Here is an 11,157-nt window from a genome sequence, read left to right on the forward strand (position 1 = left end):
CACACACACACCACATACACACGCACCACACACGCGCGCACACACACACACCACACACACACACCACACGCGCACACACACACCACACTCACACACACACACACACACACACCCTCTGACGCCCCGCCCCGCTAGCCACCTCTAGCCCCAAGCACTCCCTGTGGGCAGCATGGAGAGGCTTCGGAGCGCAGGGTGTTTGGTACTTCATTTTGGCTAGAACCTTCTTTCCCTCCAGCCTATTGTGGGCCCTGTTCCATTGTGAGTGAGCTACTTAAGGTCCTGCCCTGGTCATGTGGGCAGAACTGCGTGGCCCGGGCACTACTGGCCGGACAGACGCTGCCTGCCGCTGGTTCTGGTGATCCTGAGTCAGCACTGCTGTGTGCGTCTGGTCAGCGCTGTGCGAGGCTACTCCCTGCCCCCACCTGCTGTCCTCCAGCCTCAGCTGAGGCTCCTGAACCAGTGGGCCCGTGGCTGTGTCTATGCTTAGGGTTATAGGAGGGTGCCACTCTACAAGTCAGTTGTGGCCCCAGGACCTCCAGCCAGCGCCAGGAATCAGAGCTTTTCCCAGTCCTCCTCAAGCACCCTCTCTGCTGCCTAATTGGTCATGTTCCAAGCTCTGCTAGGATTTAAGAAGTCAGCCATGTACATCTTTCCTGGTGCGTCTCCATAGCAACCAAGGGCCTAACTCTAGGGAGCTTGGGGAGGAGGAAAATAATCCAGCTAAAAATGTACATGACCGCCAGTGGGCGGGGGCGGGCTGCAGAGAGGGGGCTTCAAGCAAAAGACGGCTCCCTGCCCCCACCCTGGGCCCCTGCCTACCCGGGAGATCAGAGTTGGAGATTCACCTCCACTCTTTGGAACAAGAGAAGTGCTCACATCTCAGCATCCTAGGATGCCTTCAGAGTGGCTGTTCCTTACAATGCTCAGAGCAGCCTTTCTGGGACCTGGAGCCTTCACCGTGTCCCTTGTCCCCAGTGTGGAGGAAGGGGATGTTCAAGACTGCCAGTTTCACTTCCCACCACCCACTTTGTAGCAATTCCTGGCACTTCCTCTAGCTTACTCTCTTGCAACTCTTTGCAATGGCCCTTTGAGCTAAACTGCAAAGCTTAAACTAAACTCCTGCTCCTGACCTAAGGGGCCCTTGATACCTGGAGCCCCATCTCGCTCATTCTCTCAGCAACTGCTCTATGCCTTGATCCTCTCCCTCCAGCGCCCGCCCGGCACCTGTGAGCATAGAGTCTGCTGGCTGCTTGGTCTCAGGACCCAGCAGTCCCCGGGGAAGAAGGGCTGCTGAGGCAGGCAGACAGGCTCCCCCTCTTTGTCACAAAACTAGGTAGCCTTCATGCTGTGGGTGCCCCCTGGGGTGAGGGGCAGCTCCTCGCTGCAGGCAGCATGCTGGGGGCTGGAGCTGTCTGAGACAGCTTGGCGTCCACTGACTCATTCCTGCCTCCCGGCCCCAGCGTAGATGGCCATGCCCTGATAAAATACATTATTCTTTTCCATTTGTTGAAGAGTGAATGGGGGGCTCAGAACTCCCCACATGGGGCCACTCAAAATCAGGTCTAGGCTTAAAGGCCCATCTTTTGAAGACAAGAGGAACATGGCTACTACAGGTTAGAGCAGGGCTGGGGCAGGGACTTTTGCATAAGTAAAGGGCATGGTCATTTGTCTGTGGCCCAGCCAGACCCGAGGGCCTCTCTGGCTCGCCCTGGTTGCTAAGTTCTCCCGACTGGCTCCGGAGGCCCGGGTGGCATGGTTAACCTCGTCTTGTGCTTCCTTCCTAGGGTCTGATGCTGAGTCAGCTGGGCCACAAGAGCCTGGCCCAGAAGGTGCTGCGGGACGCAGTGGAGAGGCAGAGCACCTTCCACGAAGCGTGGCAGGGCCTGGGGGAGGTGCTGCAGGAGCAAGGCCAGAACGAAGCGGCCGTCGACTGCTTCCTCACGGCCCTGGAGCTGGAGGCTAGCAGCCCCGTGCTGCCTTTCTCCAGCATCGCCAGAGAGCTGTGAACCTCTGCCGCGGCCGCCCGCAGGCTGCCTGCCGGGGGCGGAGACAGCAGACGCAGGCAGGGGACAGGGAAGGGCGCGCGTCCGTCCAGATGTGGGGTCTCAGGGAATAGATGACGAGTGAGCACTTCCGCGGGCTTCCAGGCCACTTCTCCCCCACACTCCACACCCTGCGGGCCCAGCTGGGCCTGAGCTCCCAACTGAAGCTGGGTGGACGAGATTTGCATCCAAAGCAACCAAAGGCCTTGCTCCCCCGAGGCTGGGCACCTCTTAGATAAAAGGTGTGTCTGGGAGCCACGCCCCTTCCTTGGCTTCCCCGACCACCCCGGATTTCCTGGTTTGGGATGAACCAATCTTGAGTTTGTGTACCACAGAGATGAATGTGCTTGCCAGGCGTCCTCTGGCTGGCCAGACTTTTCCTGGATACATTTCTTGGTGCCTTGGGAGACAGACTGGCTTGAATCTAAGCACCCTCACAGAGCTGGGAGCAGCCTTGCCGCAGAGCCCCGGATACGTTTCCCCATCCCATATCTCAGGGCAGTGCCCAGGACAGCCACAGCTTGAGGTCCCAGATACAAAGAGGACAGTGGGCTCCTGGGCTCTCGTCAGCGTCAGCGCTGTTGATGCCTGGTGTTTCCTTTATGGGGAGGTTTCCTAGGGGCTACATGTGATTTCTCTGTACCACTAAGTGCCTTTGGGACTCTGGCGGCCAGGCCCGACTAAGGTCCCCCTGTCTTCCATTTTCACTCACTGTCATCTCCCTGGAGACACGCCCCAGTCAGTAGACTCCGTGGGCCCTGTGCCAGTGGCCTCTAGGATACGCCTTGGAATACAAAACAGGGTTCTGACATAGCCATTCCTGGTACCTCGGGTACACAGTCCCTCAAGTCTTTCCCTGCAGTGCAGGACCCGCCCACTTGACCATCTATAGGCCTCGGTCCAGTACATCTCATCATCCACTGCCCAGTTTTCATCTTAGGCTTTGCCGAGTGACCCCCGAGGCCCCAGCTTGGCCTTTTGTGCTCCCCTGCCTAGGTTCCCACAGAGGCCATGCTTGGGTAGAGACGGAGGAGGAACCTGCCTGCCTGCCTCACCTTTCTGTGCCCGCGTGCTGTCAGGTCGCTGGGCAGCTAGCTGTCCCTCCCTGGCTCATCAGCCATGCACTCTGGTTTTGAAACTTTCCCTCAGGAAGCCATCCCACAAGGCCTAGCAGAGAGTTCCTTCTGTCTTCCCTACTCTGGGTGGAGCTCCCTCGGGTTCACCTTTCGCTTGTGTTAGAATGTGTCGGGTTACCGTGCTGATCACAGCGGCCTTGCGGAGAAAGCCGTTGGAGTCTGACGGACTGACATACTCTGCTTGTCCCCGCGTGTCTCCAGAGAGCTGGTGCCTCCTGGCCACAGCCACAGTCCAAAGGAAGGGTATTCAGTCCTTGGTTGAAGGGTCTCTATGTGTATATGTGTATGTGTGTGCATATATATAATATATGTGCTAGAGATCTATATTTTTATGGAATTCTGTTAGAGTAAAAAAAAAAAAGAAAAGCAAATACTATTGGCATACCTTGCTGGTCAATCTTGGCAGTGGGAAAGACAGCAAATGCATTCTGATTAAGCATTCTCTCTTTGGAGGCCCTGGGAGACAGGCCCAGTGCCTGACAGTGACTTTGGAAATTGAATAAAAGACCCTTGAAGGGGAAAGAAGACTGTCTGAAGAGTGTGTACATTTACTTGGTGCTCAGCATAGAGCAGTGACCGGGACCCTGGAGAAGAGACCCTGTCAGAGGAGAAACCCGAAAGGCAGGGCTGAGGGGAGGAGAGTGAGAAGAGAGAAGAGGCCCAGACGCTGAGACAGTTGAGTTTTGTCGGGTGCACAGTGAGACTAGAGGTCAAGCCAATGCCTGCAGGTTCTCGGGGGAGGCAGAGGGGCTGGGTCTGGCCTGTGGCCCGTCTTTCAAATAAGCCTGCCGAGTAGGCAACCTCGAGGATTGGCGGGTGTTCGCAGTCAGGCATCTCCGCAGCCCAGGGACAGCAGGGCAAGTCATCACTAGCTGCCAAGACGTGACACATTTCTACTGCGGCCACTAGCTGGACATCCTCCCCGTGCTAGGTCAGTCCCTCCACCCACACCCAGAGGTCCCTGATAAACCTCCTGAGTGAGATCTTGCTTAGATCACAGTGGGATGACTGGAGCACATCCAGGTGGACCTGTGTTAAGAAGCCCATACATAGCTATGCGTCTGCAGTAACTATAGTCAGTCATTGTAACTGTATAATTATACAAATGTAAGTTGTCTGTTACAAACCTTTCACCAATTGTTTTTCAAAAACTGATGTAAGTTAACAAAGAAGCCTGTGATCTCCCAGCCCCAAGGAATCGCCCCCTGCTCTTCCAGAGTAGCAGGCCCCGCACTTGGAGGGCAGCCATTCTGTGACATTCCCAGAAGAGTCCAGACTTATCTACCCTTGCCCATGTGACTCTGGGAGACTGGGGAGGAAGGGCTTTGTGGGGAGCCAGACCCATTTGTTTGTGTGTTTGTTTGTTTTTCAATGTGGTGTTGCACATTGAACCCGGGGGAGGGGGTGCTTAAGGATGGCAAGAATACCACTGAGCTACATCTCGGGCCCCCTCCCCACTTGTTTTCGAAGCAGGATTTCATGTGGCCCACACTGGCCTTGAAACTGGGATGTAGCCAAGGATGACCTTGGATTCTCCATCTTGTCTCTCCCAAAGTTCCCAGCTCCAAGGACCAGCTCCTTTAGCTGTTACTCCCTACTCAGGCAGCACCCAAATTCTAGTGACTGACAGTTGGTACCATGTTACACACCCAGGCCCTCAAGGTTCTCCCCTTTAAGGCTTTCATATACACAATGGTGGTGTCTAACCGACTAGGGGAGGCTAGAGGGAAATGCAGAGACGCAGTCTCCCATTCAGCAAAGTACTGCCATGCAGATGTGGAACTAGTCAAATGTTGGAAGGTCAGGCAATGGAGACTTCCTGAATCCTGACACCTCCACCCAACCTCACCCTGTTCCAGTCCACAGCCCTCATTAGAGAACAAAAAAGGCAGCTTCGTATTGATACCCATTGTGCCTGCATAAGGGCTTAAATCTGGGGACAAAACTTGGAGCTACCCTGTACTCCCTCACTCTGACCCTTTAACCCATATACCATTTTCTGAAACACACACACACACACACACACACACACACACACACACGTCTGAATTAACTGTTAATCTGCGGAAAGTAATACGAATGGGTTTCGGCTGCCAGGGCTTCATTGCGCGCCGTTGAACAAGCTCCCTACCCACTGCTCAAATGTCCATGCAAATATTTCTTGGCCTTCGGAAGCCTCCCATTAAACAAGCTACCCATTTGTCCACCTGCTGACTCTTTCTCCCTTGCAGCCTTGAGAGCGGCGCACAGTGCTGAGCCAAGGATCCTGGGAGTCTAGGGAGGGGCTGTCTGCTGCCAGAGATCCTCTGGAACTGCCACCAAGTGGTTTTCATTGTAAAAATGAGGTTCACTGGAGGGCATGCAACAGGCAAGAGTTGCTCCCAGGGGCCTAGGTCAGGGGCTTCACAGACAAGGACTTGGGCTAAAACAGCCTCCACAACAGAGGCAGAACAGTGATGACGTAATTACTACCCAAGCAGGCGCTTCTCTATTCTACACTGACTGTGTGGCCTTGAGCAAGTTGCTTAACCTCTCTGTACCCGTTTTGTTTTTGTTTTTGTTTTTGTTTTTGTTTTTTTTCTTCTCTGCAAAGTAACAGTGGAGTAGTAGCTGCTTTGGTGGATTTTGATTGTGTAAGAAAAACATTTCGAGGATGCTGAAGACAACCTCACTGGCCTTCAGCCTCGCCCTCCCCTGCCCTAACACCTACAGTGCTGTGCCCTGGAGCAGTCGATTCTTGAACAAGAAGATCTGCTTGAGCCCACTCGTATGGATCACTTGGCATCACTTAGACTGCCTTCCCCTGGGATGTGCTTACCGTGGTCCAGTCAGTTGTGACAAAAGCCATAGGCCTCAGGACACAACATATAGCAGCTTATGGATCTAGAGTTCAGTCCCTACTGCAGCTTATGGAGCTAGAATCCAGTCCCAACTGCAGCTTATGGATGTAGAATCCAGTCCCTACAGCAGCTTATGGATCTAGAATCCAGTCCCTACAGCAGCTTATGGATCTAGAATCTAGTCCCTACAGCAGCTTATGGATCTAGAATCCAGTCCCTACAGCAGCTTATGGATCTAGAATCCAGTCCCAACTGCAGCTTATGGATCTAGAATCCAGTCCCTACAGCAGCTTATGGATCTAGAATCCAGTCCCTATAGCAGCTTATGGAGCTAGAATTCAGTCCCTACTACAGCTTATGGAGCTAGAATCCAGTCCCTACTACAGCTTATGGAACTAGAATCCAGTCCCTATAGCAGCTTATGGATCTAGAATTCAGTCCCGACTACAGCTTATGGAGCTAGAATCCAGTCCCTATAGCAGCTTGTGGATCTAGAATCCAATCCCTACTGCAGCATATGGATCTAGAATCCAGTCTCTACTGTAGCATATGGATCTAGAATCCCGTCCCTTCTGAGATGCTCCACAGTTCTTCCTTCTGTTTTAATGGTACAGGGTGGATCCCTCCAGACAGGCAGACAGAAGGATACAGCCACCTTCCTCTGTCTTCATTGCCTGAGGAGCAGTGGTGAGAGCCTCTCTCCTGTGTCTTCCCCTGGGATGAAAGTCACGCTGACAACACCTACATATATCAGTGCCAGTATTGGGCCATGCACGTGACATGCTCACAGTCACCTGCTAATCACCCCTTTGGTAGTCCACAGCCTTGGTAGGAGGGACTCTGTCCCCAAGAAAAAGACCACGTATGAACCACACTTGCCTGCTATATAACAGGGCCTGAGAATACAGGGTCTGTGCTCGGTCCTCTGCCACCCTCTAAAGACACGAAGAGCCGAAGGGGCTCTGAGGATGGGAGCACAAGTGACTTCTCATTGCCACAGCAGAAGGAAAATGGACTTCTGGACCTGGTACCATAGAGGTCTTTCTTCTCTGACAGTGTCCCAGGGAAGACTGTACCAGCCCAGGGGCCTTGAATACCTAGAAGCCACCAAACAGCTACCAGAGCCACCAGGCTGGCTGGCAAGAAGGGAACTGAGCAGTGCTTCCTGGCACCCATCTCCCACCCCCACCCCCTCCGAAGCCAGAGTGGTGGTTCCTTGAGCAAGGGACTGTGGATCTCCCAAATACTAATGGTGCACAGAAGATGTCAGGCAGCTGGGAGTACAGGCAGACTCTGGGAACCGTGGGTTGGACTCCAGGATGGACTGTTGTGGATCCACACACTGCTCCACAGCCTGGCAGATGTGCCGGGCACATGCACATGTGGGAGCCTATCCAGGTGTAGGATGCCATTCCCCTGTTCTCAAGCACTTAGCCTTTCCCTCACTCAAATGCATCTTTAGACTTTGGCAATCAGTCACTCATCGCCTTCTTTAAAACCACGTGCTCGGTTGTAAACCATCAGAGGCTAAGTGCGTGTAGAGACTCTACCCTGTACTCTTACACTTTGGTGTCTCTTTCAAACCAGAAAGTTAGCTGTCTTACCCTCCATCTAGTCCTTGACCATCCTCCAAATAACTAAGGTTACCAAGACCATTCAATAGGGAAAGGGCGGACCTTCTAACAAACATGGCTGAGAAGACTGGATATCCACATGCAAATGAATGAAGTTGAACTCCTGCCTAAAACCATACTCAAAATTAAGTAAGAGTAACTATCAAAGACCTAGTGTAAGACCTAAAATGTTAACAATCCCAGGAGAAAATGCAGGGGGAAGCTTGAGAACATGTTCTGATGACTTCCTGGGCATGACTTCCTGGGCGTGACAACAAAGGTACAGACAACAGGAAAAGAGACTATCTCATGAATATTTAAAAATCTGATGTAGAAGACATCAGCTGTGTAAAAAATTAAAAATACTCTATAATCCTCAGCTCTACTGGAATTCCCCAAAGAATTAGAAGTTGAGTCCCCAAAAGAGATATTTATACATTTGTGTTCACAGAAGCTAAACCATGGAAGCAATCCAAGTGTCCACACACAGATTGGATAAGCCAAACACACACACACACACACACACACACACACACACACACACCCCACTGCCATAAGTGAGTGACATCTAGCATGCTACAGATGAGGCCGGAGGTGGGACTGGTCACTCAGGCAACCTGTGGTCCTTAGCCACCATGTCCATGCCTGGCACGCAGCCACGGAGCAGGATCTACATCTCTCGGTCCAGAGAGCAGGGGCAGGACAGGGGTGGGCCAGGCTGCCCACATCAGTGCTGTGACTTTTGACATCCTCTGCCTAATGAAGAGGAAACCTCACATGGACACAGTGGGAGAGGCTTGTAGTCATATGCCCTTTGGTTGGAGCCAGATTCACGGAGCAGCTACAGGGTGGGGTGGAGGAGGGGGGGCTGCTCAGAGGAACCAGGGCAAGGACCTACGGAAGCACCAGTCACAGCAGATGAAGGAAGGGACACCCTGGAGAATCCCTCAGTAATTTAAGATGGGCCGAGATGGGATGGGGACCATCCAGGGAGGAGTGTGGTTCTGTAGATTTGTGGTGACCGCACAGAGCTTCCTAAGTCAGTGTCAGACGTGTCGTATGATGCACAGGATGTTCTTAGCTGCTAAGTACCAATGCTGGACCTTAGAGCAACCTCTTACAGCTTTTTGGGTTTTTTTTTTTTTTTCAAAACAGTGTTTCTCTGTGTGACCCTGACTGTCCTGGGTCTCACTCTGCAACGCAGGCTGGCCTTAAGATCCATCTGCCTCTGCCTCCTGAGTGTTTTTTGTTTGTGTTTGTTTGTCGTCAAGCTCAATGTCAGACCAGGCCTATCCATTCTCTCTTTCCTCATCTTAAAATTATCACCCAGGAACTTTAGCCCATTTGAAGAATAAAACTCCTGTGGTGGGGCTGGTGAGATGGCTCAGTGGGTAAGAGCACCCGACTGTTCTTCCAAAGGTCCGGAGTTCAAATCCCAGCAACCACATGGTGGCTCACAACCATCCATAACAAGATCTGACGCCCTCTTCTGGAGTGTCTGAAGACAGCTACAGTGTACTTACATATAAAAAGTAAATAATTCTTTTAAAAAAAAAAAACTCCTGTGGTGGTAGCGCATGCCTTTAATCCCAGCACGAGGGAGGCAGAGGCAGGCAGCTCTCTGAGTTTGAGGTCAGCCTGGTCTACAAAGCAAGTTTCAGGGCAGCCAGGGCTACACTGTGAGACCCTGTTTCCAAAAAAAAAAAAAAAAAGTCACAAACAATTAAACAAATGAAAAAAACCTTGGGCCTCTGCCTCATCACAGTGTCTGTTCCCAGCAGGCAAGAAACTCTGACATTTCACAAGCCCAGGATGGTTCTACAGGTGGGAGGGGAGTTTCCTCCCCGAAGGTGAAGACAGAAAGACCACGTAGGGGCTTCTAAATCCACAGAGCAAATGTGCCCTTCTCACTTTCTAAATATAGCAAAGCAAAAAGGTTGTTTGTTTGTTTGTTTAAGTCTTTGCCTATTCTTCCTCTCTGAGGCCGAGGACCTATCTGGTGATCCTCCTGGACCTGGGAGAGGACTTCCTGGTGTGTACGGCTCACTGTCCTATCTTCTGACAGTTGTGCCCTCCAGTGCCCTCTCTCGCCCTTCATTCTTGCAGGGCCACTCTTCCTCTGCCCCTCCTTCAGCAAATGTCTATCCCAGCCTCGGGCCTTTGCTCAGATGATGGCTTTCCTTGCCCCGCCCGGCTTCCCCTTTCCCCTGCTGCCCACCCTAGCCTCCTGGGACCCTTGGGTCCTGGCCAGGCTTCTCATTTGCATGTGTGGGAGCTTGGCTCTGCTGTCTTCTCTCTACACTGAACACGTGTGACAGGTCACAGCCCTGGCCTGGACACCAGCAGTGATCTGGCATGTTTCAAAGACGAGAATTGGTCTTCACGTTACAGCTGTCACCTGCATGGGGACACTCCGAAGCCTGAGACCTTGGGGATTTGCTGGAGGTCCTTGGCACAGCCCCCCTGGCTTCCTAGGCTCCTCCTCAGCCCTGGATCCTCTTTGTCCCCTCCAAAGTCAATCCCACAGCCTGTGTTCCGAGCCCGTCCACCAAGCACAACACCCAGCATATAGTAGATACTCAAGATTCCCATTGACTTGGAATCAGAAACTTAGTCACAGGCACTTGATGGTGACATATACAGTCTCTAAGTGAGTTGTATGCAAACATAAAGCTAGATGTCATATGCTATATGATATATATGCATGCATATATATATGGTATATCTATGTAATTGATATGGCCCATGCTTCTGGAACCGTGATGAGCAAAACATGAGATTAAATCATTTGGTGTAGTTAAGAGTGAACGTAAGAGCCGGGCGTGGTGGCGCACGCCTTTAATCCCAGCACGGGAGGCAGAGGCTGAGTTCAAGGCCAGCCTGGTCTACAGAGTGAGTTCCAGGACAGCCACGACTATACAGAGAAACCCTGTCTTGAACCCCCCCCCCCAAAAAAAAGAGTGAACGTAAGAGGCCTGAGGATGCACAGAGTGTTCTTAGCTGCAATGGGTGCACCATGGTACATGGCCGGGGGGGGGGTGTACATGTGTGTGATGCTTATGCATGTGTGTGCACCAGGATACATACAGGATACATAGACACACTGGCCTATGCCTACATGTGAGGCCATGGATGTCTTTGAGTGTCCTCTATCAATTTCCACATCTTTGAGACAGTTTCTCACTGCAGCTGGAGGTTGTCGTTGCGGCTAGACTGACCGCCTCTGTCCCAGCGCCGAGCATACTGTCATGCTCATCTGTCGCCCATACACTTTATGTGCCATGTTCTAGAACTTTAACCTACTGAACCTATCCCATAATAGACTGTTTTTACTGTGAATTTACTTATATATATATATATATATATATATATATATATATATATATATGGCATACACTCTAAACTAATGATAAATGAGTAAATGAGCTAGGCTGAGGCTAGGTGGTTAAACACATGCTTCCCATAATACATGAGGGCCCGTGTGTACCTCTCTCTCTCTCTCTCTCTCTCTCTCTCTCTCTCTCTC

At 51.9% G+C, this 11,157-nt stretch overlaps 1 protein-coding gene across 2 annotated transcripts in view; it reads left to right on the forward strand.

Moving 5' to 3' along the window:
- Positions 1 to 3,697, forward strand: part of Ttc7a (tetratricopeptide repeat domain 7A) — a 98,617-nt gene extending 94,920 nt beyond the window's left edge. For both annotated transcript variants that reach the window (XM_029531633.1, XM_021217720.2), the window contains one exon: positions 1,785 to 3,697. In XM_029531633.1, the coding sequence (XP_029387493.1) occupies positions 1,785 to 2,006 (222 nt within the window). In that variant the 3' untranslated portion in view covers positions 2,007 to 3,697. The remainder of the gene's footprint in view (positions 1 to 1,784) is intronic.
- The last annotated feature ends 7,460 nt before the right edge of the window (positions 3,698 to 11,157 follow it).

The sequence above is a fragment of the Mus pahari genome, chromosome 18 (assembly GCF_900095145.1).
Source record: "Mus pahari chromosome 18, PAHARI_EIJ_v1.1, whole genome shotgun sequence".
NCBI lineage: Eukaryota > Metazoa > Chordata > Mammalia > Rodentia > Muridae > Mus > Mus pahari.